The sequence below is a fragment of the Lissotriton vulgaris genome, chromosome 2_1 (assembly GCF_964263255.1).
Source record: "Lissotriton vulgaris chromosome 2_1, aLisVul1.2, whole genome shotgun sequence".
NCBI classification, from domain to species: Eukaryota; Metazoa; Chordata; class Amphibia; order Caudata; family Salamandridae; genus Lissotriton; species Lissotriton vulgaris.
The window spans coordinates 33,183,047-33,209,940 of NC_141687.1; the positions used below are offsets into that span (position 1 = coordinate 33,183,047).

General features: G+C 49.3%; 1 protein-coding gene across 9 annotated transcripts in view; it reads right to left on the minus strand.

Moving 5' to 3' along the window:
- Nucleotides 1-26,894, minus strand: part of PTPRN (protein tyrosine phosphatase receptor type N) — a 377,719-nt gene that overhangs the window by 50,612 nt on the left and 300,213 nt on the right. For 5 of the 9 annotated variants that reach the window (XM_086954395.1, XM_086954390.1, XM_086954393.1 and 2 more), the window contains 5 exons: nucleotides 24,704-24,916; nucleotides 18,106-18,306; nucleotides 16,080-16,227; nucleotides 7,070-7,143; nucleotides 5,736-5,813 (listed from right to left, as the gene is read on the minus strand). In XM_086954395.1, the coding sequence (XP_086810521.1) occupies nucleotides 5,736-5,813; nucleotides 7,070-7,143; nucleotides 16,080-16,227; nucleotides 18,106-18,306; nucleotides 24,704-24,916 (714 nt within the window). Of the gene's footprint in view, nucleotides 1-5,735; nucleotides 5,814-7,006; nucleotides 7,144-16,079; nucleotides 16,228-18,105; nucleotides 18,307-24,703; nucleotides 24,917-26,894 lie in introns of all 9 variants that reach the window. The other 4 variants (XM_086954389.1, XM_086954388.1, XM_086954387.1 and 1 more) reach the window with 1 other exon arrangement.

Here is a 26,894-nt window from a genome sequence, read left to right on the forward strand (position 1 = left end):
GCCATAGTCCAGTCGACTCGTAACCAGTGCGTGGGTGACAGTCTTTCTTGTCTCGAGGGGGATCCAGCGGAAGATCTTTTTGAGAATGCGAAGTACGTTGAAGCAGGAGGATGAGACTGCGTTGACTTGTCTGGACATCGAGAGGGAGGAGTCTAGGATGAAGCCCAGGTTACGTGCATGGTCTGTAGGTGTGGGTGCTGTGCCCAGGGCGGATGGCCACCAGGAGTCATCCCAGGCAGAGGGGGAAGTTCCTAGGATGAGTACCTCTGTTTTGTCTGAGTTGAGTTTAAGGCGGCTATGTTTCATCCATGAAGCTACTTCTTTCATGCCTTCGTGAAGATTGTTTTTGGCGGTGTTAGGGTCTTTGGTGAGGGAAAGGATTAATTGGGTGTCGCCGGCGTAAGAGATGATGTTGAGGTTGTGTTGGCGCGCGATGGATGCGAGTGGGCTCATGTAAACGCTGAAGAGGGTGGGACTGAGTGATGATCGTTGTGGTACTCCACAGATGACTTCAGTGGCCTCTGAGTTGAATGGGGGAAGTCGGACTCTCGGAGTTCTCCCAGCTAGGAACAAGATGATCCAGTCCAAGGCTTTTCCTTTTATGCCGACGTTGCTGAGGCGTTGTGTGAGGGTGCTGTGGCAGACTGTGTCGAAAGCGGCGGATAGGTCGAGTAAAATGAGAGCCGCTGTTTCTCCGTTATCCAGTAGTGTTCTGATGTCATCGGTTGCTGCAATGACGGCGGTTTCGGTACTGTGTTTGGCTCGAAATCCGGACTGTGAGGGATCGAGGGAGTTGTTGGATTCAAGGAAGGTGGCGAGCTGGCTGTTGACGGCTTTCTCAATGACTTTGGCCGGGAAAGGGAGGAGGGATATGGGTCGGTAGTTTTTAAGTTCAGTGGGGTCTGCTGTGGGTTTCTTCAAAAGGGCGCTGAGTTCGGCGTGTTTCCAGCTTTCTGGGAAGGTGGCAGAGTTGAAGGAGCAGTTGATGACGTTGCGGAGATGGGGTGCGATGATGGAGTCCGCTTTGTTGAAGATGTGGTGGAGGCAGGGGTCGGTAGGCGAGCCAGAGTGGATTGAGTTCATTAGGCGGATGGTGTCTTCGGTGGTGATTGGGCTCCAGGCGCTAAGGTTGTTAGTTGGCGGAGTAGGATCTGAGAGTAGTGGGGAGGGTTGATCGCTGGGAGAATTCTCGAAGCTGTTGTGGATGTCGGCAATTTTGTTGTAGAAGAAGGAGGATAGCGCATCGCAGAGGTCTTGGGAGGGAGTAATGTCGTTAGATGCTGCGGTGGGGTTGGTGAATTCTTTGACGATGTAGAAGAGTTCCTTGCTGTTGTGAGTGTTGTTGTCGAGACGATCCTTGAATGCTGATTTCTTGGCGGAGCGAATCAGTTGGTGGTGTTTGCGGGTGGCTGCTTTGAGGGTGGCCATGTTGTCGGTGGTTGGGTTTTTTCTCCATGATTTCTCCAGGGTGCGGCAAAGCTTCTTGGATTTTTTAAGGTCATCATTGAACCAGGGAGCCTTTTTGCTGGCTGATTTGATCTGGTGCTTTTTCAGGGGTGCTAATTCGTCAGCACTGTGGGTGATCCATTGCTTGAGATTGGTGGCCGCTTGACTTGGGTCCGATGAGAGGGTGGGAGGGTTTTGGTTAAGTGATGTGAGGAGTTGCTCGGTGGTGATTTTGTTCGTTTCTTCGCGGGATAGGTTGTGGGCGGTTGTGGGTCATTAAAGTTTTGTAGCTGAAGTGAACACAGCTGTGGTCCGTCCAGTGGAGAGCTGTGGTGTGATCGAAGGAGATGTGCTTGCTGGAGGTGAAGATAGGGTCGAGCGTGTGACCGGGGACATGGGTGGGGGTGTCAACAAGTTGTTTGAGTCCGAGATTGGCCAGGTTGTCCAGAAGGGTGGAGGTGTTGTTGTCGTGTTTGTTTTCAAGGTGGTAGTTGAGGTCTCCCAAAAGAATGTAGTTCTCGGAGGGGGGGGCATATGGGCTGACGAAGTCAGTGATGTCATCGCTGAATTGACTGCGGGTACCTGGAGGCCTGTAGATGAGGGTGCCTCTAAGTGTGGTTCTAGGGTCGGTGTAGATCTGAAAGTGGAGGTGTTCGGCGGTTGTAAGGTTATCGTCGGAGCTGGTCGAGATTCTGATGGTGTTCCTGTGGATGATGGCGATGCCTCCTCCTGTATGGTTGGTGCGGTCTTTCCGGATGATCTTGTAATTGTCTGGGATGGCTATGGCGATGTCGGGTGCAGATGATGTGTTCATCCATGTTTCTGTAAGGAAGGCGATGTCCGGTGGTGCAGTGTCCAGTAGGTCCCAGAGCTCAGTAGCGTGTCTGTGGACCGAGCGGGTGTTGAGTAGTATGCACTTCAGGTGGTTAGAGTCGGAGCTTTGTTTGGAGGAAGTGGATTTGGTGAGGGTCCTGATGCAGTTGAACTTGCAGGAGAGGCAGGCGAATGGGCCGTGGGTCAGTCCTGGGGTGGCTTCGCAGCATAGTGGTGTGCGTCCGGGGTTGAGGGCGAGGAGAGTTGCGGAGTCATATGTGAATCTAGTGGGCTGGGTACGGCGGGGACCACGGGGTCTGGCGCTGGGCGCGGACGGGCGTAGACGGGCTTACCTTTGGCGCACCTTCGGCGCGCATGGGGCGCGACCGCTGCGCGTGAACGCTGCACGAACATGCATCAGTCATAAGTGGATAGTAGAGGGGGAGGGGCGAGGGAGGAGCAGCTGGGAGGCGGGAGCGGGGCGGAGTTCAGGGCAGGGAGTCACAAACAACAACAAGGCACAAAATGGCAGACCGCCCAAAAGCGCTATCGGGTTGGGGCGCACTATAAGCAACAGAACGTGATCAGTAGGTCAGTGGAACCGGCACAAGTTACAGTCAGGCACAGAAATCCCACACACAGGCAGCACACTAAATCAGAGCGTTGTAGCGCGCTGTGTCAGACTAGCGCCGTGATAATATGCTAATGAGCACTCGTGACCTCGGCAGGGCAGCGCAACAATACGGCAATTAAATTGAGCGTTCTGACTCGAATTGGCACAACGAGCAATGCGGTAGTTTAATTAATGCAGGCACTATTCTAGCAAGCTTTGGGCGCTACGATACCAGACAGTCTCGCAGGGCAGGGAGCAGCGTGGAGGAGCGACCGCCTCCGATGAAATCAGGACGGTCATCATGGGCATGATACTCAGAAATACTTGAATATCTCTGCCTACACATGGGAGCCCAAAGCACACTTTATATCAGAAATATGTAATTTTGTAAAGTAAACATCAAGAAGACAATATGCCTTTAGACATGTAGCATTGCTTTATAATGATAAATTCTGCCATCAATTAGCCAAAGTGGCAGGAGCCTGTGTTTCTGCTGATATGAAGCCTATAGAGTTGTTCATCATAGTAAGGTTTGATCAAATCCTCATCCTTTCTCTCTTGGGACCACCACTGTGGAGTTTCACTTAAATAATATTATTTCATTCTTCGCTCCCCGCCTTAATCGGTATTTCTCAGTGGAGAACTCTTTTCATAACCTGGATGAAAAGCGGCCCTTTAGGGTTCATCTGTATGACCTACAGAAAGGAAGCAGCCCTTTATTAACCATAAAACCACTGGACAGGGTCAGCCCTGGACACAATCTATAGGCAGGTGACGCGTCCTCGTTGGCTGTTTGTTATTGGATGACGCGCAGGCCTCTTCCGGGTGAATCCAGGGAACTAACCAATAGCTCAGCCCTAAGAGTAGCCACCTGCAGGTCAGTTCACACCTTTTCAATGATCATTGTCTAGATTCAGACCTCAGTACATACAGTCCAATAGGCCAACACCCTCCGCACGTGTTGAGCATTCATTGATCACTTGCCATCTGTGACTTCTGGCTGCCCTCCTCCTGGCTCCACGATGGAGAATAAAGCATTGCTCACGAGTAGTCCTGGTCATTTCTCGTTGGCCCTCACTCTGAACTCACAAACAGCCGCCCCGCCCCCGCTTTCAGCCGGAAGCACATATAGAAAGGAGTGACTTGCAGCCTCACTCAGTGTACTGTCCTACAAGGAGCTGTGCTGACACTGCCCATGATTGTGGGGAGCAGGGCGCCCCATGTCCCAGTCCCACAATTCCATCTCTTATTATTCAGCTGAAGAGTCTTTCGAGAGAGCTTATGACTTTATTTCAATTGTATCAAAATATGAAAAGCGTCCTCTAGTTCGGCTTTATGACTCTTTATAACCCCTTGGCAAAGTGAGAAATGTCTTACATGCGTTGAAGAGAGGCAGAGAGTCGAAGGAGGGATGCGTGCGACAGAGCAGCCACACAGAGGAAAGACCTGTGGAGAGAGGATTTCGCACAGGTTCTTTCTCCAAGGGGCATATTTACAAGGGCATTATTGCCGCTTTATCAGCACTTTTTGCTGCTAAAGTGGCGATAATTTCATCGCCTTATTAACAAGGTGTCGCTAATATGCATTAGCACATGTTGGCTGCTGTTTTTGTAACACGCACGCATTTTAGCAATATACATCGCTAATGAGATGCTAAGTAGGCGTACCTTCCTGTAACACCATGACAAAAGGTGGCGAACAGGACATTGTGTTACTTACAACGCGGCCCCGGAACCATGAAGCGATGATGAATGCTGTGCTAACCGCGGTTTTCGCTGGATTCTTACATCTGGTCAAAACTTGACTACGGCATGTTTTGAATGGGAGGTGGATTGTTTGGTTACTTCCACACTCCCCTATCATCAAGCTTTTCATTAGCGTGTGAAATCATCGCTTGATGTCACATGCTAATGATGAATATCGCCATCTATCACAGGTTCGTACATCGCTTGTGAGCAAGGCGCTGTAAATACGCCGCTAACACAGCGATATAAACTTTAACGCGAAGCGTTGATAATATCCCCCAAGAGTGAATGATATGTCTCACTCGTTGACTATCGCAGGTCCTAGGAGTAGGAAAACATTACTGAAAGAAAAGACTTTCTGAAATAGACCCAGTGAGGGTGAGACGAGAGAACTTCAGAACCGTGGAAGACCCCACTGTGGTCAGCAACGTCCATGGAGCTAGTGGTCTCCCACCTCCTCTGTAACCAGAGCGGCTTCATTTCAATGAAAAGCCTCAAGCGGCTGATATTACAGGCGCTGTGATAGTGGCCATGTTACATTAGTGGACAACCTTTGCAAGATTCCAGCAGTGATCCCCGCGCGCATTGCGCGCTGTGCCAGCATTGTCGTGAAAAAGGCTCTGCCAATGTGGAATGACTGAACATGGGTACTTCATAGGAGCCCCAGCTGCCGCGCCCCCGGCGCCAGGGTAATAATACAGGAATAAGTCTCCAAAGCTGCATGATTGATCACTCTTATCTCAGCTTTAAATATGTTTTGGAATTTGTACCATTTTTCTGCAAACATCAGCTTATGTTTTCTGAAAATACATACATTTTTTACTTGAATTTACACTTTGCAAATGTAGGACATTTATACTAAGTCAACCAAGCTAAAGCTTCTGATGACAAAGGCTGAGCTGCACATAGGAGAGCTACTTCCAGGGAGCTGGAGAGCTACTGATATCTCAAAGGCTACTTGTTGGAGAAGCCTGAACTAGACCACAAGGAGCCCGAGCCAAGGATGGAGAGAGGCAGGAAAGAAACCCAGGAGAGATGGAAATATTTACTGATGCTCCCACCTGTCTGAGGCCTTCTTCCTCTGAAAAGTAAGAAAAAATAGATAATGGTGGACTCACCTGCCAGAAATCTGCAATGGTGTGGGACAGAGGGCCCTGAGTCGCGATGTACGCCGGCATCCGAGGGTCGTGTTCTATCTGAAGGAGACGAGAGACACAAACAGAGTCACTTCTCAGCCTGTAAATCCATCTCAGGCCAAAGAGACCAGCGGTGATTAACATCTTTAGCATCTGCAAGTGAGGCTCAACACAGCACAGCAGCACACACATCTCTGTGGACATAAAGTGGATGTAGGGGGACTTCAAGAGTACACAATGCACACATGTGTACACCCACAAACACACATGCTCATACACATATCTGTACAAACACACCACATACCACACAGGGAATGCAGCCATCCAGCTGCCCTCACACAGGCAGGCCTTGCCAGTGTGGGCTCAATTGAGCAGGCCGCCTCCAGGCCCATTGACTGCACATCTCAAGAACAAAGTGAAGATTAACACCAGGACCTGAGGTGCAGACGATCGGAGATGGGGCTTCAGGCACAGGGTATGAAGAGGAGAAGTGAGTACTTGAGGTTAGGAGATCCTCAGATTATTCAGCCAGTTTAGTGATTCTGTGGGCTGAGGGGACCCTGTGTCTATCGACAACAGGTTACTTCCTCCAAGTTTGCATCCGGTGCCAACCTGTCTGAACCTGGAGGTGACCAAGGCCTCCTGCTGAGATGTGATGGGGTATCCTGGCCCAAATCCACCTACAACACTGGCCTGCAGCGACAAAACCTGCAAATCTAACATCTTCTGTGTATGTTTACCCTGGTGATTATAAACAAGTTGATATTTTGTACTCAGTATTGTTGCAGGTCGTTATTTGTGTGGATGGGATTTTGACAAACTCTCTGTGGGGTGCATGTGACTGGTGTGTGCATGTGAGGGGTGCGTGCATGTGAGGGGTGCGTGCATGTGAGGGGTGCGTGCATGTGAGGGGTGCGTGCATGTGAGGGGTGCGTGCATGTGAGGGGTGCGTGCAAGTGAGGGGTGCGTGAATGTGAGGGGTGCGTGCAAGTGAGGGGTGCGTGCAAGTGAGGGGTGCCTGCATGTGAGGGGTGCGTGCATTTGAGGGTGCGTGCATGTGAGAGGTGCGTGCATGTGAGGGGTGCGTGCATGTGAGGGGTGCGTGCATGTGAGGACAACTAACTATGCCTGATTTTGCAAGGGCTGGTGTCCCACAATGGCTCCTTTCACACTGATGCATCCAAGCGCGCTCTCTGAGAAGGACATGTTACAGACCGCTCTGGATCCAGGGTCTGCGCCTTGCATTCACTCACAGGCCTCGGGAGCCTGCCCTCCTGGGAGGTCTTCTTCAGTCCTGGTCTGGGTGAACCACTTACGATGGGGCTGGCATTGATGAAGTCACTCCGGGAAGGGCTGAGGTCGGCTTTCAGCTTGATTCTGGTGTGATCGTCTGAAACAGAGCACGGAGTGCGGGTTATACACACACAGATGGGCACAGCAGCATACTAATACTCTGCCTGGCTGACTCATTCATCCTCTTGTGCTCAGGTGCTGCTAGTTAGTGGACATACAGCATGTCAGTCTGGGAGGGGTTATGCAACCGAAGGCCACCCAGCCCCTTCCAATGGCGCGTAGTGTCAGTGCAGCACACCCGATGGGCAGGAAGGCGCTGCGTATAGGGGAGTGGCTGTGACTGGTAAGGAACATTGCACTTACCTGTAACCAACTGTCTGCGGCTTGTAGTGTTGTAGATCACATGCTGTGTGATATCCTGCCATCCCTTGTTGGGTTTGGAATAGAACAAGTTATTTGCTTCAAAAATTTAACTTTCAGTTATAAGAATGACTTGTGATCACAGCGGTGAGACCCATAATTCATCAGTATGCAGATTCCACCCTAGATTCATATATTTTCTCCCCAGCGACCTAGATGTGTCTGCCTGCATTTAAGTAAAATATGAAAGCAATCCTTCCCAATACACAGCCGCACTGCTGTAGAGTCACAGGAGTCTATAGCAGAATCCGAGGAATCCCTCATCGACGTGTTGTCTAAATTTGTTCCCGCTGCTCCCTCTCACCCTGTGTTTCAGCTGCAACGGTGTCGGCATTTGATGCTGTGATGAACCCCTCCTACACTGTTTCTGTGGGTGCCGCGGCATCCTTAAACCTCCCTCCATACCTCTGACCATCCGGTTCTAACCAGTTCGTGCCTTCTTTGGGATCTTCAAACAAGGAATTCTGCATCTGGAGCATGTTTAATCTACCTGGCAATATAGGGTAAGCACATGTCCCTGTGTTCATACTCATCGGCCAAGAAGAGAGAGCAATGGTTCTATGCTGCCCCAAGTAATCAGGGAAAACCAAGACCTTCCAATCTTCAGTAGCGGCCTGCCTGCCTTCTATGCATTCCTCAGTATGATCTCTCTGTAGTTCTGAATTCACACTTCGGCTTCCCTAAGGGGTCCCCACTTCAGCCAGCATTTCTGAATCAGAGCACACAGGGCCTCAAGAACGCCTTTCTCACCCATGTTATTTCTCCAAGAGCGGCTCTCTGAGTTCTCCGCCCCGTTTTCAAGGTGCCGCACTCTTTTTGTTAGTTCCAGAATTTGTGTTTGCAGCATTGCAGCATTTGGCTGCAGTGTTTTAAGGATGATTTTGTTCTTTGTAAAACTGTCAGCTTTTTTCTTTTAGTGTTTGTGTAAGAGGCCAAAATCTATTGCCCCTGAGTCGAACTTACATTCTTGGGCAGCACAACCTGGGGATTGCCATGTGTTTGTTGTATACCCCAGTTCCACCCACTTCGTGAATACCACATGACAATCAATCGCAGAGAACTCCCACCCGTCGTCGCATTTCACCAATTCACTGCTCTTGTTACTAGAACCCTCTGTGTGTCAAGGGTGGCCGTTTCTCTTGAATACCCCTTCCAGTCTATTCGGGGACAGGGACAGTCGGCTTCCGGTCAGGGGCGCTCTGAGCTCATGTCCATCGCTTGCTCTCCACTACTGTCTAACCTGAGGTCTCAAATTAAGGCTACTTCACCATCAATCCCAGCTGAACCATTTGCTTTTTTCACCAGAGCTCTGGCAGTGCCGCTCTGCAGCAAACGTACCACTTACAAGTGACCACACCCCTATGTCAGTCCTCCCAATCTGCTATCAAATTTAGGGCCTCATTCAGACTCCAGATGGAGGCGCGGTTCACTCACCATGACAGACCTTGCCAGAGCAGAAAGGCCTGGACCACTGTCAGCCTTCTGCGACTGGGTCAACCACCACATTGCCAGGACCCCACATGAGTGACGGCGCCGTGTCACATCTAGTCGCTCCAGATTTGGCTAAGAACTCTCACTCTGCTGGGTGCTGTCAGTCCAAGGCAGCATGGCCAGGGCAGTCCAAGAGCCACCGCGACTGCCAGTTTGGTTGCACCTGGCACTGCACTCTTTGCAGTGAAAGGCTGGTCCCTGTCAGATTGATTTTGGAATGCACAGCACTGGGTAATTTTTGCTAGCCAATGGGCGTGGAATTATTAATGGACAATTAATATTATTTAGCAAACTGGAGAAGAAAGATTTTTGGTTCAGCAACACATTTCAAACACTGTTTAGTTGTTCAGCCCCCCGCCAAGCACCCTTCTCCGCAATACTCCCCATCCAAGACCCCTCCACACACCCCTCACTCCCCCCTTTCTCTCACAGAGAAAATCATAGGTCCAGGTTTTGACATTAATGTCATATTTCTCATCAGCAACTAGGGACGGCTACAATATTGTACTCCGCATTCATGCCTCTCTCCCCAGGAGGGTCAAAGCTTGTGTTGCGACGCACTCTACTGTAAGCAGAAGATTACCAGGTCACCAGATTACCAGGTCATTCCAGTCTCTGACCATCAGCAGACTCTGAAGAAGTCATTCTGCAATGTTCTTTATACCTAACCTTAACTTCTCTTTAGCCCTCAAAGTCCCTCTACAAATCTGCATGCTAATTGTATATTCCTGTGTATATTCCTGTGCTCTTTGACTGACTACCAGGAAGTCTCTGAAGTATAAAAATAAGATATCGATGGAAGACTTGAATTAATATCTTCCACTGGTAATTCCTCAGGCCGCATCCCAGTTCATCGTTATTTTGCCACCTTGGAGGACCTGGCTTGGCAGTTTGAGCTGGACCGCTCTTATTGGAACAGGATCAGGGCTGATTTGCATATGGCGGGTCTAATCTAGGGGGAAATGTTCGGCAAAAAAATGGAATGACTCGGATGTGGCGCGAGTAATTGCCAATGACTGAGATTACTTCAGGCAGTCGACCCATCCCTTCTTAGTTTATTTCACTGTGACGACCTGAGGCACCGGGCATGCCTGGATGTGGGTCCCGTGCTCACTACGTCAATGGAGCCAAGCCACACCCAGCTGAAGAACCCCAATTCGGATGAAACTGGTCTGGGGCGCTTGTGCTCGGATTTGCACCAAGACGGATTAGAGTCTGGCTCAGGCAAATCTGAGGGGGCTGGTGGGTAAAATAACACATGGATTGGGATCCCGCCTGACTAAGCACCAGTGGCTCAGATTATTTTAAGCATTGTATCCACCACTCTATAGTCTCTGCATCCACATGAGGTACATATTCTTGTGAGGTGGATGTCAGAGAGACGCACCTTCAAGAGATCAATCTGCTGATCTGTGCATTGAGCGACAAACCTGTGCCACCTATCGGAGTATTGGTGGAAGAGCGGCATGAAGATACGATCATACCCACTACCTATTTCAGCAGCTGGAACGTGGCCAAGTGTCCCAGCTCAATTTTCATGCATGAAGGGATTGGCTCTGCAAATGTGGATGGAATGCTTTCCCCTCTGACTGAGGAGGAGGTTCATCCTCAAAGGAAGACAAAGCAGGGGACACAAGAAGAGGTGCCGAAGGTCTGCGCACCACGCAGGACCACCACGCAGGACCACCAGGATGACTTGGACAAGTCTCAGTGGACCTTTCTCAGAGCTGTGAGAAAACAAGGGTATTGATCGAAATGAGAAGCAGAGAAAAAAATCCCCACTTCAACCAAAACACGTCCCTAAGGTTCCTTACATCAGATGCTAGAGGGTACAGAGTTTAGGCAATTGAAATTGGAGCGAGTGGAAGAGATTGACGCCAGGAAAGCCCATAGATTAAAGATGCTCTTCACAGCTTCCAGGTGGAGACAACACTTGTGGTTGGCTTTATAATGCTTGCTCAGGGCGTTGGTTCTGGTGTTCAGTGAGCCCACCACATGATTCAACAGTAGCCACAATCTGTGGCTGTGCTCCCTTTACAGACTTCTTGGCAGAGAGGCGGGGACCCCACTCTCCTTCGTTTGTTGACATACCACATTACCGTTGTTTTTTCTATTAAGATCTGAACTGACGTACAGTGAAGGTCTGGGATAAACGTCTTGATACAATGCGAATTGCCTTCAGTTCGAGCAGATTTATCTGAAGACTCGGCTCCTCTGGAGACCAAAGACGGCCAAGGGCGTCTGATCTCCACTTTCTACAGATGAGCGCCCGCACCGGAGTGGAGGCCTCTGTCACAGGCATTCCATTTTTTGCCGAAAATTTCCCCCTAGATTAGACCCGCCATATGCAAATCAGCCTTGATCCTGTTCCAATAGGAGCGGTCCAGCTCAAACTGCCAAGCCAGGTCCTCCAAGGTAGCAAAATAACGATGAACTGGCCTGAGGAATTACCAGTGGATGATATTAATTCAAGTCTTCCATCAATATCTTATTTTTTTACTTCAGAGACTTCCTGATAGTCAGTCAAAGAGCCCAGGAAGATACAATTAGCTTGCAGATGTGTAGAGGGATGTTGAGGGCTAAAGAGAAGTAAAGGGTAGGTATAAAGAACATTGCAGAATGACTTCTTCAGAGTCTGCTCATGGTCAGAGTCTGGAATGACCTGGTAATCTTCTGCTTACAGTAGAGTGTGTCCCAACACAAGCTTAGGCCCTCTGCAAAGGTTCTCCTTCACAGCCTACCTGGCAAACTGCGCTGCAGTGTCCTTGGAGTCTGCCAGGTCACCCCTGTGCTGGAACCACAGCCCATCACTGGAGAGCACTCAGGTGCCAGGGGAGATGCTTGGCCAGGAGAATGCAAGAAGCTGGCAAATCCTGCAGGTGAAGGTCACACAGGATGCATCTTGGCCTCTACCTGGACCCGGGTAAGCAGTGCATGAATGTGTCGCACTCTCTGCTGTGGTGGAAGGACTCACCCTAAGGTGGCTTCCAGGATTGCCCTATGGACAGAAGGAGCTGAGGGGTCTTCAGGTGAGATCTGGGTACACTGACAGAAAAACCCAAGTTGTTACAGCAAAGATGTTGTCAACTGCAGAGGTGACTGCATCATATCCAGAGCCCAGGCCTTCAGAACCAGTCGCCCAAGTACGAAAACGATTAAAATCTCTGACCTCCTCCACTACAACTGCCATTTACAAGACTGTGGCAGCACCAAAAACAAAGGCAGGTAAAACCTGCTCCTAGACTGGCAATACAAGGATAAATTATTAATTTCTCCCCGTATTTTGCCCTTTCCATGTGTTCTGCATTTTGCGGCACACATAGAAACAGCCAATCGCCTTTCAATATTGTTTACGGGCAGGAAGGTGTCACTTCCTGCACATAAACAATTGCCCCTGCAGCGCAGACACCTTTGCAGCATGGCGCAAGGGTGCCTGCACTGGCACTAGGCAGCTTTATTTTGCGCCGGCACTAGGAGAAACGCACGGGTGCGCTGTATTTTTGCAGATAAGGAGCAGCCCTGCATTTACAAATTGTCAGAGCACGGCGTTACAAATGTTGGCGTAACACTGCACTCTGACATTTTATTGTAAATATCCCCCTTTGCCACCAGACCTGGCTTTCAATATACAACCAGAACACAACGAGAGAAGGCAAAGATTAGACCCAGACAAGCCGAAGAAGGCAGATGAAGAGCAAAATAATTCATACCACAACCTTTCTGAAGGCTGGTGGTACTGATGACTTACCAAATGGAGGACTGCAATTGGTAGTTAAATTCACTATACATCACAAGTATTTCTTGTGGGATTTTAGGATTGGTATTTGGAAATATGTGCCTTGTAAGTCAAGTGACACCATCCAGTTTCCGGATGAAGCGTCAAGAGAGCCTGCGCAAGGGATAGCATCTTCAACTGCTTTTTGTGGCGAAAAAGGTTCAAGACCCTGAGGTCTGCCATTCTTCTTTAGAAAAAGGAAGTGTTGGAAATAGCATCCTTGACCAATGTTCTTCTCCGGCAACAACTCAACAGCTCCTTTCTGAAACAAGGCGGCCACTTTTTGATGCATAAAGTGGTTCTGCAAAAGGACTGACTCGGGAGAGGAATCCGGGGAGTACACTGGTGATGGGTAAGGTATATCCCTTTTCCACAATTTGTGGGACCCATTGGTCTGAAGTTATGGCGTTCCATTCCTATCGAAAAAGGGAAGCCCTGCCTCCCACTGGCCTCATTGGACTGACAAGACTGAACATGAGCTGCTTCCCTGCGATGACTGGGGAGGAAGAGGAGGAGTCGGTGACTGTTTGAGTGGCTGAATCTCCTCTTTTTTTCCATGACCTCTGTAGTGACGTAGGTTGGGTTTCTGGGAGTGTTGTTCAGTAAAGGCTGCCTCATGGTGGGGGAAGTTGAGGCCCTTTCCAAAGCTTCAAAACTTCTGGAACCCTAGAAAGTCTTTCCTTTTGAACTGCACACCAAGCCCTCGAGCCATGGCAGAAAGTGCCTTAAAATGTTTAAAGGCCGAGGCGGCCTACTCTCGGAATAACTTTGTGCCTTCAAAGGGAAGCTCCATCAGTGAGGACTGAGCATCAGAGGACATCCGGAAGTTGTCGGTCAGGTGTGTCTTCAGACCTAGATAGATGTTCCCATAGACCTAGTGACTGAATCTGCCATATTCAGAGCTATCCAGACCAGATTGCATCACCTGTCCAGGTGCCGCTTGGTCATCTCTGATGAAGTCTTGAAAGTGGACGTGAACTTCCTGGGTAAGGTAAGTGATGAGAGTCTTCGCGATATCCCGCAGTACGTTCACAAGCTTTTCAGCATACACGTGGCATTTGATGAGTGCTAGGTTTTGAGCCACCAAGATTTTCTTGGCCCCGGCCACCATTTATTTCGATTCCCTGTTCGCTGGAGCAGGAGGGAAAGTGCCAGGACACGGTCTAGAGGAGGACGAAGATTGAAAAACAAGGTTTTTTGAGGAAAGGTGCTGTGTCAAAGATAAGGGGTCACCTTTGGCAGATCTTCATCGCCTGACAGTAGATTTGTTGGCAGCAGTGCTCGAGGATGGTTTGGACCACACAGGCAGCACAGGGTTCACTGCCGCCTCATTCAATGGAAGGGGCCGTATGAAGTGTGGACACAGGGATGAAGGACCTCAGTGAGAGTATTAGATTGTGTTTCCTGAGTAGACAGAGTCAATTCCAGGATGACTGCAGACTTCCTTATAATGGAGTGATAGGAGGTATCAATGTTGCTTGCCAAGTTCAGGCTGTGAATGTCCTGCAATGGCTCCTGAGGATCTTCCTGTTATGAGTCTGTGTTGCTTGGGGTTTCCCGGCGCTGGCCGTGTCAGATCCTGGACAGTCAGAACTACTACCTCAGAACAACCAGGTCTTCAAATTGTTTCAAAACATTGTCAGCGAGGGAGGCTGTCTCAGCTGTTCCGGGAGGGCATTCAATAATTTAGGGCCCTGCTAGGCAAACGCTTGTCCACCCATGCAGACTCGTTTCACTGGTGGAACCACACGCAGGGACAGTGCACTGGAACAGAGACGTCCAGACGGGTGGTAGGGTTTGGAACATTCCAAAAGGTACTTGGGGCCGGACCCCCATCCTTGCTCTGTGGACATAACACAGGGTTTTATACTGAATTCGGTTTTCAACTGGGAGCCAACGCAACTCCCTTACGAGACCTGCTGGAGACATCCATTGTGGGCGTCTAATGGATGATCTATCTGCCCCCGGGTACAGCACATCACCATGGTCTAGTCTTGAAATAATAAGTGCCTGCAATACTGTCCCTTGAGCCGGAAATGGTAATAAGCAAATGATGTTATGCAAGTATTTCAGAGCCGCAAATCAGGTGGCGGCCACCTTCATCACCTGAGGCTTCATCAAAGAGAAGATGAGTTGTGTGTCATCTGCATGTGAAACTATCGCAAGGCCACAACTCTCCACAGAGTCCACCAACGGGCGCACGTAGATAGTAAATAGCGCCGAACTCAGGGAGGATCCCGGAGGAATTCCTGAATCCAGAGCACGTCTTTTGGAGGAGGCTGAAGCTGAAATGACCTGAAAGAATCGGTCTCCTAGGAAGGAATCAGCCACGCAAGGGCCATTCCCTCTGCCCATCTTGGCTGATCTCTCTCCAAGAGAGACATGGGACACAGTGTCAAAGGCCGCGCTAAGATCAAATAAAACAAGCGCGCCAGTTGAGCCCTTCTCCAAATGTTCCGTGGCTCCTAGAAGGGTGGGCTCGTGCTGTGTCCCTTCCTGAATCCCGACTGAGAAGGGTGAAGATAATCCTGGCCCTCTACAAACTCAGAGAGGTGCTGATTTACACGCTTCTCTATTACTTTCGCCATCATGGGAAACATGGACACTGGTCTATAACTGGACCAGTTCTCAGGGTCTAAGTTCTCATTCTTCATTAAGGGCCAGACTAGGGCATGTTTCCATGCCTGGGGGATCTTCCTTTGAAAAAGGGAGGTGTTTAGAAGTCCCACTAATACTTGCAAGATGTCTGGTGCCAATGAACTGAGCTTGGCTGGGGAAAAAGATCTCCTGGGAAGCCAGATCTTATTGTCGTCAGTAAGGATAGAAAAATAGGTCAATCCAGCGAATCGCAGCAAGTCACCTTAAAGTCTGCTTGGCCCGACACAAACTTAGTCTGGTGTTTCTTAGCAGCAGACTCCTCAGGGATGTTTGGTACCCTGCCACTTTTCTCCTCTGTTTTGAGTGACTACCAATTTCATGTGCTAATATTTAAAAATGTACTGAAGGTATTATTCAAATCCAAGCTCCCTTTCTGAGTAAAGTTCTACTTTCAGGCATGTTTGGTGTAAATAAGTGTAACTTTTTTGGCTGTAGTGGTCAGCTCATTTTTCTTGGGGAGCTAGAATATGAAAACACACCTTTCCATCCCTTGCATGGACTTGCACTGCAAACACTCAGTGCAAATGTAGAGCAGATCCTAACATCTGGACTGATGCTGTTAAGAGATGACCAAGAGCATTTGCTGAAGGAGGACTTCGAGCAGCTTGATGCCAGAGCTGTGCTCGGCAGGCACAGAGGAGCGGTCAGAGCGACAAAAGTGCACCTAGGAGACGCACGTGGCTACTTACATGGCACATACTCCGAGTTGCGGCTTTTCTTCAGGTTGGTCGGGTCCTGGGCCAGGGAGCAGGAGTTGGGCTCGGCTTGGTACGCACACAACGCCTGCCACTCCTTGGCGAGCCGGTCGCGGTTCCTCAGGTGGTCCTCCATGTATGACTGAGAAACAAAGAAAGAGCAGATACCAATGAGAGGGGAGCAGGCAAGGGCTCATGGTGATGCTGCCCCGGGTGGGGGTGGGGGGGGGGTGCATGACTGCAGGATGCCTGACCCTCACCAGAGGTCAGAGACAGGTCACATTCAGTGAAACATCAGGGACCCTGGAGTGACTACCCTCATGCATTAGATATCTGTACCCACACATGGGCAGCACTGTCTACGTGGAAACCAGCAAAGAGCCCAGTAAATTCAAACCATCAGAGACAAAACCAGGACTACAGAAGACAGAGCATCTTCAGTCCTGTGAGTCTGGGGCACTCCATCTGGCATCAGCAGAAGACAGGACCTGCACCGTCATACAACATGCCTTACGTCAGACACTGGAAATAACAACAGCCTAGGGTTGAAACAACAACATCCAGAATACTCCGAACACAGCCAGCAAACTGCACAACACATGCAACACAGCCAGCTAACTGCACAACCATGGAACACAGCCAGCAAACTGCACAACACATGCAACACAGCCAGCTAACTGCACAACCATGCAACACAGCCAGCCAACTGCACAGCAAATGCAACACAGCCAGCAAACTGCACAACACATGCAACACAGCCAGCAAACTGCACAACACATGCAACACAGCCAGCAAACTGCACAACAAATGCAACACAGCCAGCAAACTGCACAACCATGGAACACAGGCAGCAAATTGCACAACACAGCCAGCAAACTGTACAACACATGCAACACAGCCAGCAAACTGCACAACCATGGAACACAGCCAGCAAACTGCACAACAAATGCAACACAGCCAGCAAACTGCACAACCATGGAACACAGGCAGCAAATTGCACAACACAGCCAGCAAACTGTACAACACATGCAACACAGCCAGCAAACTGCACAGCCATGGAACACAGCCAGCAAACTGCACAACCATGCAACACAGCCAGCAAACTGCAGGGTGTAGCCAGAGGAAGTACACAGCCAATAATACCAAAGAATACAGCCATAAGAATAAATAATACAGCCAGAGAACGGGCAGTGATACACTGTGAACAGAAACAACAACACAAAAACAAGAATACAACCAGAAAACAGACATATGAATGGAATGCATCCAAAACAGAGAGGAAACAAACTGTACAGAGATACAGAGGAAAATGAAAACCAAGGAAACCAAAGAATACAACCAGAAAAAAGTGTTAATTTATAGAACTCAAAACAGAGAGCTACAGAAAGCAAAGAATATAGCCAAAGAACACACGGAATACAACAACAGAAGCCAAAGCATAGACCCACACAACCCAAAGAAGGCAGATGGAGAGCAAAATGAATCCATACAACAACCAACGGTAACACAAAGAATACAGCCAGAAAAAATAATTTCACAGACAATTAGCCTTCCACCAGACCAACCCTTCCACACACGTCTGTATCCCTAATTCCACTCATCTTTGAGCCATGCCAGAGTCCAGTACAGCCCTTCCACGCGTCCCTGTGTCTCTCCCACCTGCGTATGTACGCCTCCAGCAGTCCGGCTCCATAACACATCTCGGTATCCATCCCACAGCTCATCTTTTCCACACATCTCAGTATCCCTCCATCGGGTCAGTATTTTTACAGTTTTTACTTCACTAGCCCTCACCCACCTGTCTTTAATTCTGTACTAGCCCATCACATATCTGTATTGATCAGCTGTTTCTCCCTGTGTTGTAGCCTATACCGTATACATGTATCCAGCCACCTGCCTTTCCACACCTCGCACCCTTATGCCATACCAGCCAACACTCATGTGTTTCTTCTCTAAATCTCCCTGTCAGATGATCCTGTGTGCAGTGATGGGCCTGCCCCATCCCTGGTCAGCGACTCACCAATATCATGTGACCCGTGGAAATGTCCATGTTGGATTGCACCGGCTCCTCACACCAGGAGGGGGTGCTGCTGTGCGAGCTGGGGCTGGCCTGGGGGGCATCGCTGAACTGCGACGAGACGCTGCTGACGCGGGAATTCTCCGCAGGCCCTTCTGTGCGGCTGAAGAGCGACTTTGCTGCCATGTGTTGCCGACACAGCTCCTGTGGTGGGATGAGAAGCAGACTGGAGCTGTGAAATCTCTCCTCTGATCCCTGGGGCAGGCAGTGGAGACTGGGCAGGGTGTGTAGTAGTGTCATTACCTATGCATCAGAACTGACAGCCGTGACAATTAGGAACAACACAAAAAGGTCATTGTAAGTCATTGGGCAGAGAAACACAACTAGAGTCCCAGCTTAGTGAGGTCCTAGAACACACATCAATCGATCATTCAATCAGGAATTGTAAAGCACGGCGAATCACCCATGGGGGTATCTAGGTGCTGCGAGCTATGCTGCTACCGGGGGGGGGGGGGAGGGGTTCTTATGAACAGCCAGGTCTTGAGTCATAACACGTGCCCCATGAGAAGGCTGGAAGGTTCACGCGTCCTCCATTATGGCCCTGGTTGATTAACATCTGAGGAACAGACGAGACAGAAGGCTCAAATGCATCAAGACTCTTCTACTACGACTGCCCTTTACCACGTTTGACAACACCTTGGGGGATATGAGGGGTAGATCAGACAGTTGACAGCTACATGGCACAGGATGATAAACAAAATCGTTCAATAAGTAATTAACCAACAAACCAATAAACCAAAATGAAGAGGTGGGATAGGGGGTCCCACCTAAGTCCAAGATTTGCTATCAACGTGGTAGCCGATGCCTCCCTGTCTGGCTGGATGAGGCTAGCAGGGCGAGGGAGAGTCCCTGGGGTGCTGGACACAGAGGAGAAGCTGGCTACTGTCCCAACTGGGCCCATGCAGAGGAGAGGACGGTTGCCAGAGTGGGGCTAGATTCCAGAGTGTGCGACCGAGGGCGGGGGAACCAGACGTCATTGCCCTGTATCTAGACAGTGACCAGTTGCAACAGGGATGTCCATTATGTAGGGACATCATCAGAATCTGAAGCAGAAACTACAACCACTGATTGAGCCTGGCTATGATTTTAAATGGTGACATCTTCAGACGGCAAGAGCTATGCAGTTTTTCAAATTGATCGAGAATCGATGCTAGCCTTTGCGGCCAACACGAAAGTACTTTAATGTTGAGGATGAAGATGAAAACTGTTGGTGTCCGTCTGAAAACAAATAGTGTGCAGACTTTGAGCCGCGTCATTCTTGCAGACAGACCTTTCGCCGCCTGCATTGAAGTGCTTAATTAAAGAATGCTAAAGTTGTATGTGGCGAAATGCCTGTGCGCAAGGTGGCAAGAGGATCCGGGGTATGGGGGGGGGGGCGGCACCCCCGCAAAAAAGGAATCCAGCAATCAGATCGGGGTAAGCAAAGGGGTCGAGAGTCAAAGTCAGTGTTTGTCCCACGCTGAAATGTCTGCAAATCGAAACAAACATCTCTCATGCTAGAGTCACAAACAGGCTCCATACCTGCCAACTCACACTGTGCCACAGTGTGTCCCACGATATCGGCTCCCTTAACACGATCTCCCAGTGGCGAGCCGAAAGCACACAGTGGCAAGGAAAATGAGCTGAACACCACTGTCAACAGTGGATTTCCAGCTTGTCTTCTGAGGCCTTGAACTGGCGCTGCCCATGTGGCTGTGTCTGAACTGGGGTGGCGAAGTGAGCTAAAGAACGATGATGGATTCAACCCAGATGTGTGACTAGGGGGAGTGTCTGAAAAGTTTCAGCGCTCCGTCCATCATCTCCTTGTGTTTGCTTTGTTTGCCCTAAGTTGGCAGGGTATGCCCAGACGTGGGCTTCGTGCTCACTTTGCCACTGGTTTCAAGCTGGCCTGGCTGATGAGGGGTGTTACCCTGAAACTGGTCCCAGGATGCTTGTTTCCAGTCCAGGGAAGACCTGGCTTGGCAGTTCGGGCTGGACAGTTCCCATGAGGCACAGGGTCAGACTGATTTGCATGTGGCCATGTCTGAACTGGGGTGGCATAGAGAGCTAAAAAATGATGGTGGATTCAATCCAGATCTGTGACTGGGGGTGAGTGTCTGAAATGTTTCAGCGCTCCCTTCTTCATCTCCTTGTGTGTATTTACAAAGCCGGGGGCAGTGTTGGCCAGTCTGCGGACAATAGAAGCTCACCACATTTGCAGTCAAAAAGCTCTCTGCAGGTCCTCGACTTGTTTGGTTCTATCAGTATTGGTAGCGGGGTCTTGCAAGCTGCACCATAAGGTTGTTGTGAGTATGGCAGGTTCACTTCCTGAAGGGAACCTGAGTGTAGGCTGCCATCCTCTGGTCTCCTGGTTAGGACCCAGTGCCTCTCCAAACAATGCATAGTACAAGCTCACTTCTTCCAAGGCAGGTGAAAGCATCAGTGCTGCTCCAGGTCAAACGGACCCCTCAGTCTGTGTTGGTCTCAGGAGAGAGGTTCCCTCAGTCTGTGGTGGTCTCACGACTACGAGTTCCCTCAGTCTGTGGTGGTCTCAGGAGAGGAGACCACTATATCCGTGGTGGTCTCAGGAGAGAGGTTTCCTTGGTCTGTGGTGGTCTCAGAGAGGGTTCCTCAATCTGTGATGCTCTCAGGAGCAGGGACCCCCAAAGTCTGTGGTGTGATCAGAAGTGAGGTTCCTTTTATCTGTGGTGGTCTCAGGAGAGAGGTTCCCTCAGTCCGAGTTGGTCTTAGAGAGGTAACCTCAGTAGGAAGGGCCGGTGACCCCATACTTCTGTTGTGGTCTCAGAATGAAGGCTCCTTTCATCTGTGGTGGTCTCAGGAGTGGGGTTCACTCAGTCTGTGGTGGTCTCAGAAGAGAGGTCCTCTAAGTCTATGTTGGTCTTACCTGAGAGGCTTCTTCAGTCAGTGATGGTCTTGTGAGATTGAAACATTAAGTCTGTGTTGGTCTTAGGAGAGGTTCCCTCAGTCAGTGGTGATCTCAGCGGCTGGGTTTCTTCAGCTTGTGAAGGTCTCAGGAGAGCGTATCCCTAAGTCTGTGGTTGTCTGGGGACATCGGGTCCCTCAGTCAGTGAAGGTGTCGGGCAGCGAGTGTCTCACTCTGTGCTGATATCAACAGAGGTATTAGAAAGAAAGGGGGGGTTGATTCAGTTGAGGAGATCAGAGGTGGAATCTCTATGATATTTAGCAACACTATTACCTCTGACACCATAAATGAAAAATCAATTGTTTCACAGAAGTCCCTTTTATTGACTCTGTATTATTGTTCATTCAGTTTTCTTTATATATTTATACATTGGTATCCGCATTTTTCAAGCGCTCTCCTCTTTACACAAAAAATTATAAGTGTTATTACCATAACAAAGCGTGTTTGTATCACAAAAAACAATAAGTTATTACCATAACCAAACGTGTTTGTATCACGAAAACATGTAACTTGCACAAACATATATACATTCACAATACAATCAAGAAAAAGGTGCGACTGTACACTCTATTTGTATAATACATTCTAGTCATTTTTAATCTTCCTACTATACTTAGAGCAAGTTTGAGGTCTGGGGTGTATTTGTCCCTCAGGTTTTTTGGATTAAATCAATAGTCCCATATAGTGTAGGAGAAAATAACTCTTAGCAATTATGCTCTTCAGGGAATAAGTCTTTTTTCTTCTATATACATATGAGTGTATTTGAAGAGCATAAAGTACTCCAATCCACTAGATACTGCTGGTCCGCAGATCTAAACAATACCGGCGAAAGCGGCAAGAGCGAGCAAGGAGACGCTACGGAAACGACCGTATGAAGACAAGAGAAAATAAAAACCTCGATTACAGACATCTTGGAAAAGAAACAACAGCATTCCATTAGATGGCCTGAAAAGACAAGTTGGTGATGTCCTACAACTTAATTTCAGCCCTGATGAAGACCGCACCACAAAAGTAGATCCAGTCCTCACAACAAGTCGGTCGAAACGCGTTGGCAGTATCTAGTGGATTGGAGTACTTTATGCTCTTCAAATACACTCATATGTATATAGAAGAAAAAAGACTTATTCCCTGAAGAGCATAATTGCTAAGAGTTATTTTCTCCTACACTATATGGGACTATTGATTTAATCCAAAAAACCTGAGGGACAAATACACCCCAGACCTCAAACTTGCTCTAAGTATAGTAGGAAGATTAAAAATGACTAGAATGTATTATACAAATAGAGTGTACAGTCGCACCTTTTTCTTGATTGTATTGTGAATGTATATATGTTTGTGCAAGTTACATGTTTTCGTGATACAAACACGTTTGGTTATGGTAATAACTTATTGTTTTTTGTGATACAAACACGCTTTGTTATGGTAATAACACTTATAATTTTTTGTGTAAAGAGGAGTGCGCTTGAAAAATGCGGATACCAATGTATAAATATATAAAGAAAACTGAATGAACAATAATACAGAGTCAATAAAAGGGACTTCTGTGAAACAATTGATTTTTCATTTATGGTGTCAGAGGTAATAGTGTTGCTAAATATGATATCAACAGAGGGGCATCCTACGTTTGTGCTTGTGACAGAAACCCTCCCAGTCGAGCTGAAGTCAGAAAAGGGCTTTTCACTTGGTGTTGATGTGAGAGAGGAGATGACTAAGTCAAGCGCAGTAAAGTACAGGGCTGTCAGTCTGTGCTGGTGTCAGGACAGAGCTCAGTCTGTGCTGGGGTCAGGACAGGGCCTTCAGTCTGCTGGTGTCTGGATAGAGCTGTCAGTCTGTGCTGGTGTCAGGACAGAGCTCAGTCTGTGCTGGTGTCAGGACAGAGCTGTCAGTCTGTGCTGGTGTCAGGACAGGGCCTTCAGTCTGCTGGTGTCAGGATAGAGCTGTCAGTCAGTGCTGGTGTCAGGACAGGGCCTTCAGTCTGCTGGTGTCAGGATAGAGCTGCCAGTCAGTGCTGGTGTCAGGACAGGGCCTTCAGTCTGTGCTGGTGTCAGGATTGAGCTGTCAGTCTGTGCTGGTGTCAGGACAGGGCCTTCAGTCTGCTGGTGTCAGGATAGAGCTGTCAGTCAGTGCTGGTGTCAGGACAGGGCCTTCAGTCTGCTGGTGTCAGGATAGAGCTGCCAGTCAGTGCTGGTGTCAGGACAGGGCCTTCAGTCTGCTGGTGTCAGGATTGAGCTGTCAGTCAGTGCTGGTGTCAGGACAGGGCCTTCAGTCTGCTGGTGTCAGAATAGAGCTGTCAGTCTGTGCTGGTGTCAGGACAGGGCCTTCAGTCTGCTGGTGTCAGAATAGAGCTGTCAGTCTGTGCTGGTGTCAGGACAGGGCCTTCAGTCTGCTGGTGTCAGAATAGAGCTGTCAGTCTGTGCTGGTGTCAGGACAGGGCCTTCAGTCTGCTGGTGTCAGAATAGAGCTGTCAGTTTGTGCTGGTGTAAGGACAGGGCCTTCAGTCTGCTGGTGTCAGAATAGAGCTGTCAGTCTGTGTTGGTGTGAGGACAGGGCCTTCAGTCTGCTGGTGTCAGGATAGAGCTGTCAGTCAGTGCTGGTGTCAGGACAGGGCCTTCAGTCTGCTGGTGTCAGGATAGAGCTGTCAGTCTGTGCTGGTGTCAGGACAGGGCCTTCAGTCTGCTGGTGTCAGAATAGAGCTGTCAGTCTGTGCTGGTGTCAGGACAGGGCCTTCAGTCTGCTGGTGTCAGGATAGAGCTGTCAGTCTGTGCTGGTGTCAGGTCAGAGCCTTCAGTCTGCTGGTGTCAGGATTGAGCTGTCAGTCTGTGCTGGTGTCAGGACAGAGCTCAGTCTGTGCTGGTGTCAGGACAGGGCCTTCAGTCTGCTGGTGTCAGGATAGAGCTGTCAGTCTGTGCTGGTGTCAGGTCAGAGCCTTCAGTCTGCTGGTGTCAGGATAGAGCTGTCAGTCTGTGCTGGTGTCAGGACAGAGCTCAGTCTGTGCTGGTGTCAGGACAGGGCCTTCAGTCTGCTGGTGTCAGGATTGAGCTGTCAGTCTGTGCTGGTGTCAGGACAGGGCCTTCAGTCTGCTGGTGTCAGGATTGAGCTGTCAGTCTGTGCTGGTGTCAGGACAGGGCCTTCAGTCTGCTGGTGTCAGGATAGAGCTGTCAGTCTGTGCTGGTGTCAGGACAGGGCCTTCAGTCTGCTGGTGTCAGGATAGAGCTGCCAGTCAGTGCTGGTGTCAGGACAGGGCCTTCAGTCTGCTGGTGTCAGGATAGAGCTGTCAGTCTGTGCTGGTGTCAGGACAAGGCCTTCAGTCTGCTGGTGTCAGGATAGAGCTGTCAGTCTGTGCTGGTGTCAGGATAGGGCCTTCAGTCTGCTGGTTTCAGGATTGAGCTGTCAGTCTGTGCTGGTGTCAGGACAGGGCCTTCAGTCTGCTTCTGAGTGTGGCAGTGTCAGGAGAGGTCCCTCAGTCTGTGTTGTTGTCAGGACAGGGCTCTCAATTGTCTGGTCAGTCTGTGCTTCAGTCATCCCCTCCTGAGGGAGCGGCCCGGTCACCCTCCTGTGACCGTCTCCACTGCCCTTACAGCTCTCTGCTTGGCCCCGCCTCCTGGTCACACACCATACCTGGTACTCCAGGGAAGAGTCGGGCGCCCCATCTGGTCCAATGCCCGCCAGGCGCTCCTTCTCTCTCTGCTTGGCATGCTGGCGCAGGCAGTAGATGACTGAGGCTGCGATGACGATGCCAGCGATGCAGGCCAGGGCGATGAAGGTGAGCAGGACGAACCGGAAGGTGTCCCCAAAGTGGGACACGCGCTGCACGTCCTTAGCCACGTTCCTCTGTGGAAAGAGAAAAGGGCACAGGTGAGGGTCGCTCACAATCTCCAGCACAACTGTGACTTCCTGTCTGGAGTATGGGTGACCACTGTACTCCATAGCATCATATACAGCACACACCAACCAGCATAGAGCAGCATCCGCACAGAAATGAAACCATAGCATCATATACAGCACACAACAACCAACACAGGGCAGCATCCACACAGAAATAAAACCATAGCATCACATACAGCACACACCAACCAGCAGAGAGCAGCATCCACACAGAAATAAAACCATAGCATCATATACAGCACACACCAACCAGTAGAGAGCAGCATCCACACAGAAATAAAACCATAGCATCACATACAGCACACACCAACCAACACAGAGCAGCATCCACACAGAAATAAAACCATAGCATCATATACAGCACACACCAACCAGCAGAGAGCAGCATCCACACAGAAATAAAACCATAGCATCACATACAGCACACACCAACCAACACAGAGCAGCATCCACACAGAAATAAAACCATAGCATCATATACAGCACACACCAACCAGCACAGAGAAGCATCCACACAGAAATAAAACCATAGCATCATATACAGCACACACCAACCAACACAGGGCAGCATCCACACAGAAATAAAACCATAGCATCACATACAGCACACACCAACCAACACAGAGCAGCATCCACACAGAAATAAAACCATAGCATCATATACAGCACACACCAACCAGCACAGAGAAGCATCCACACAGAAATAAAACCATAGCATCATATACAGCACACACCAACCAACACAGGGCAGCATCCACACAGAAATAAAACCATAGCATCATATACAGCACACACCAACCAACACAGGGCAGCATCCACACAGAAATAAAACCATAGCATCACATACAGCACACACCAACCAACACAGAGCAGCATCCACACAGAAATAAAGCCAAAGCATCATATACAGCACACATCAACCAACACAGAGCAACATCCACACAGAAATAAAGCCAAAGCATCATATACAGCACACACCTACCAGCAGAGGGCAGCATCCATACTGAAATAAAACCACAGCATCATATACAGCACACACCAACCAGCAGAGAGCAGCATCCACACAGAAATAAAACCATAGCATCATATACAGCACACACCAACCAGCAGAGAGCAGCATCCACACAGAAATAAAACCATAGCATCATATACAGCACACACCAACCAGCAGAGAGCAGCATCCGCACAGAAATAAAACCATAGCATCATATACAGCACACACCACCCAGGAGGGAGCTGCATCCACACAGAAATAAAACAATAGCATCACATACAGCACACACCACCCAGGAGGGAGCTGCATCCACACAGAAATAAAACCATAGCATCATATACAGCACACACCAACCAGCAGAGAGCAGCATCCACACAGAAATAAAACAATAGCATCATATACAGCACACACCAACCAGCAGAGAGCAGCATCCACACAGAAATAAAACCCTAGCATCATATACAGCACACACCAACCAACAGAGAGCAGCATCCACACAGAAATAAAACCATAGCATCATATACAGCACACACCACCCAGGAGGGAGCTGCATCCACACAGAAATAAAACAATAGCATCACATACAGCACACACCAACCAGCAGAGAGCAGCATCCACACATAAATAAAACCATAGCATCATATACAGGACCCACCAACCAGCACAGAGCAGCATCCACACAGAAATAAAACCATAGCATCACATACAGCACACACCACCCAGGAGGGAGCTGCATCCACACAGAAATAAAACCATAGCATCACATACAGCACACACCAACCAGCAGAGAGCAGCATCCACACAGAAATAAAACCATAGCATCATATACAGCACACACCACCCAGGAGGGAGCTGCATCCACACAGAAATAAAACAATAGCATCACATACAGCACACACCAACCAGCAGAGAGCAGCATCCACACATAAA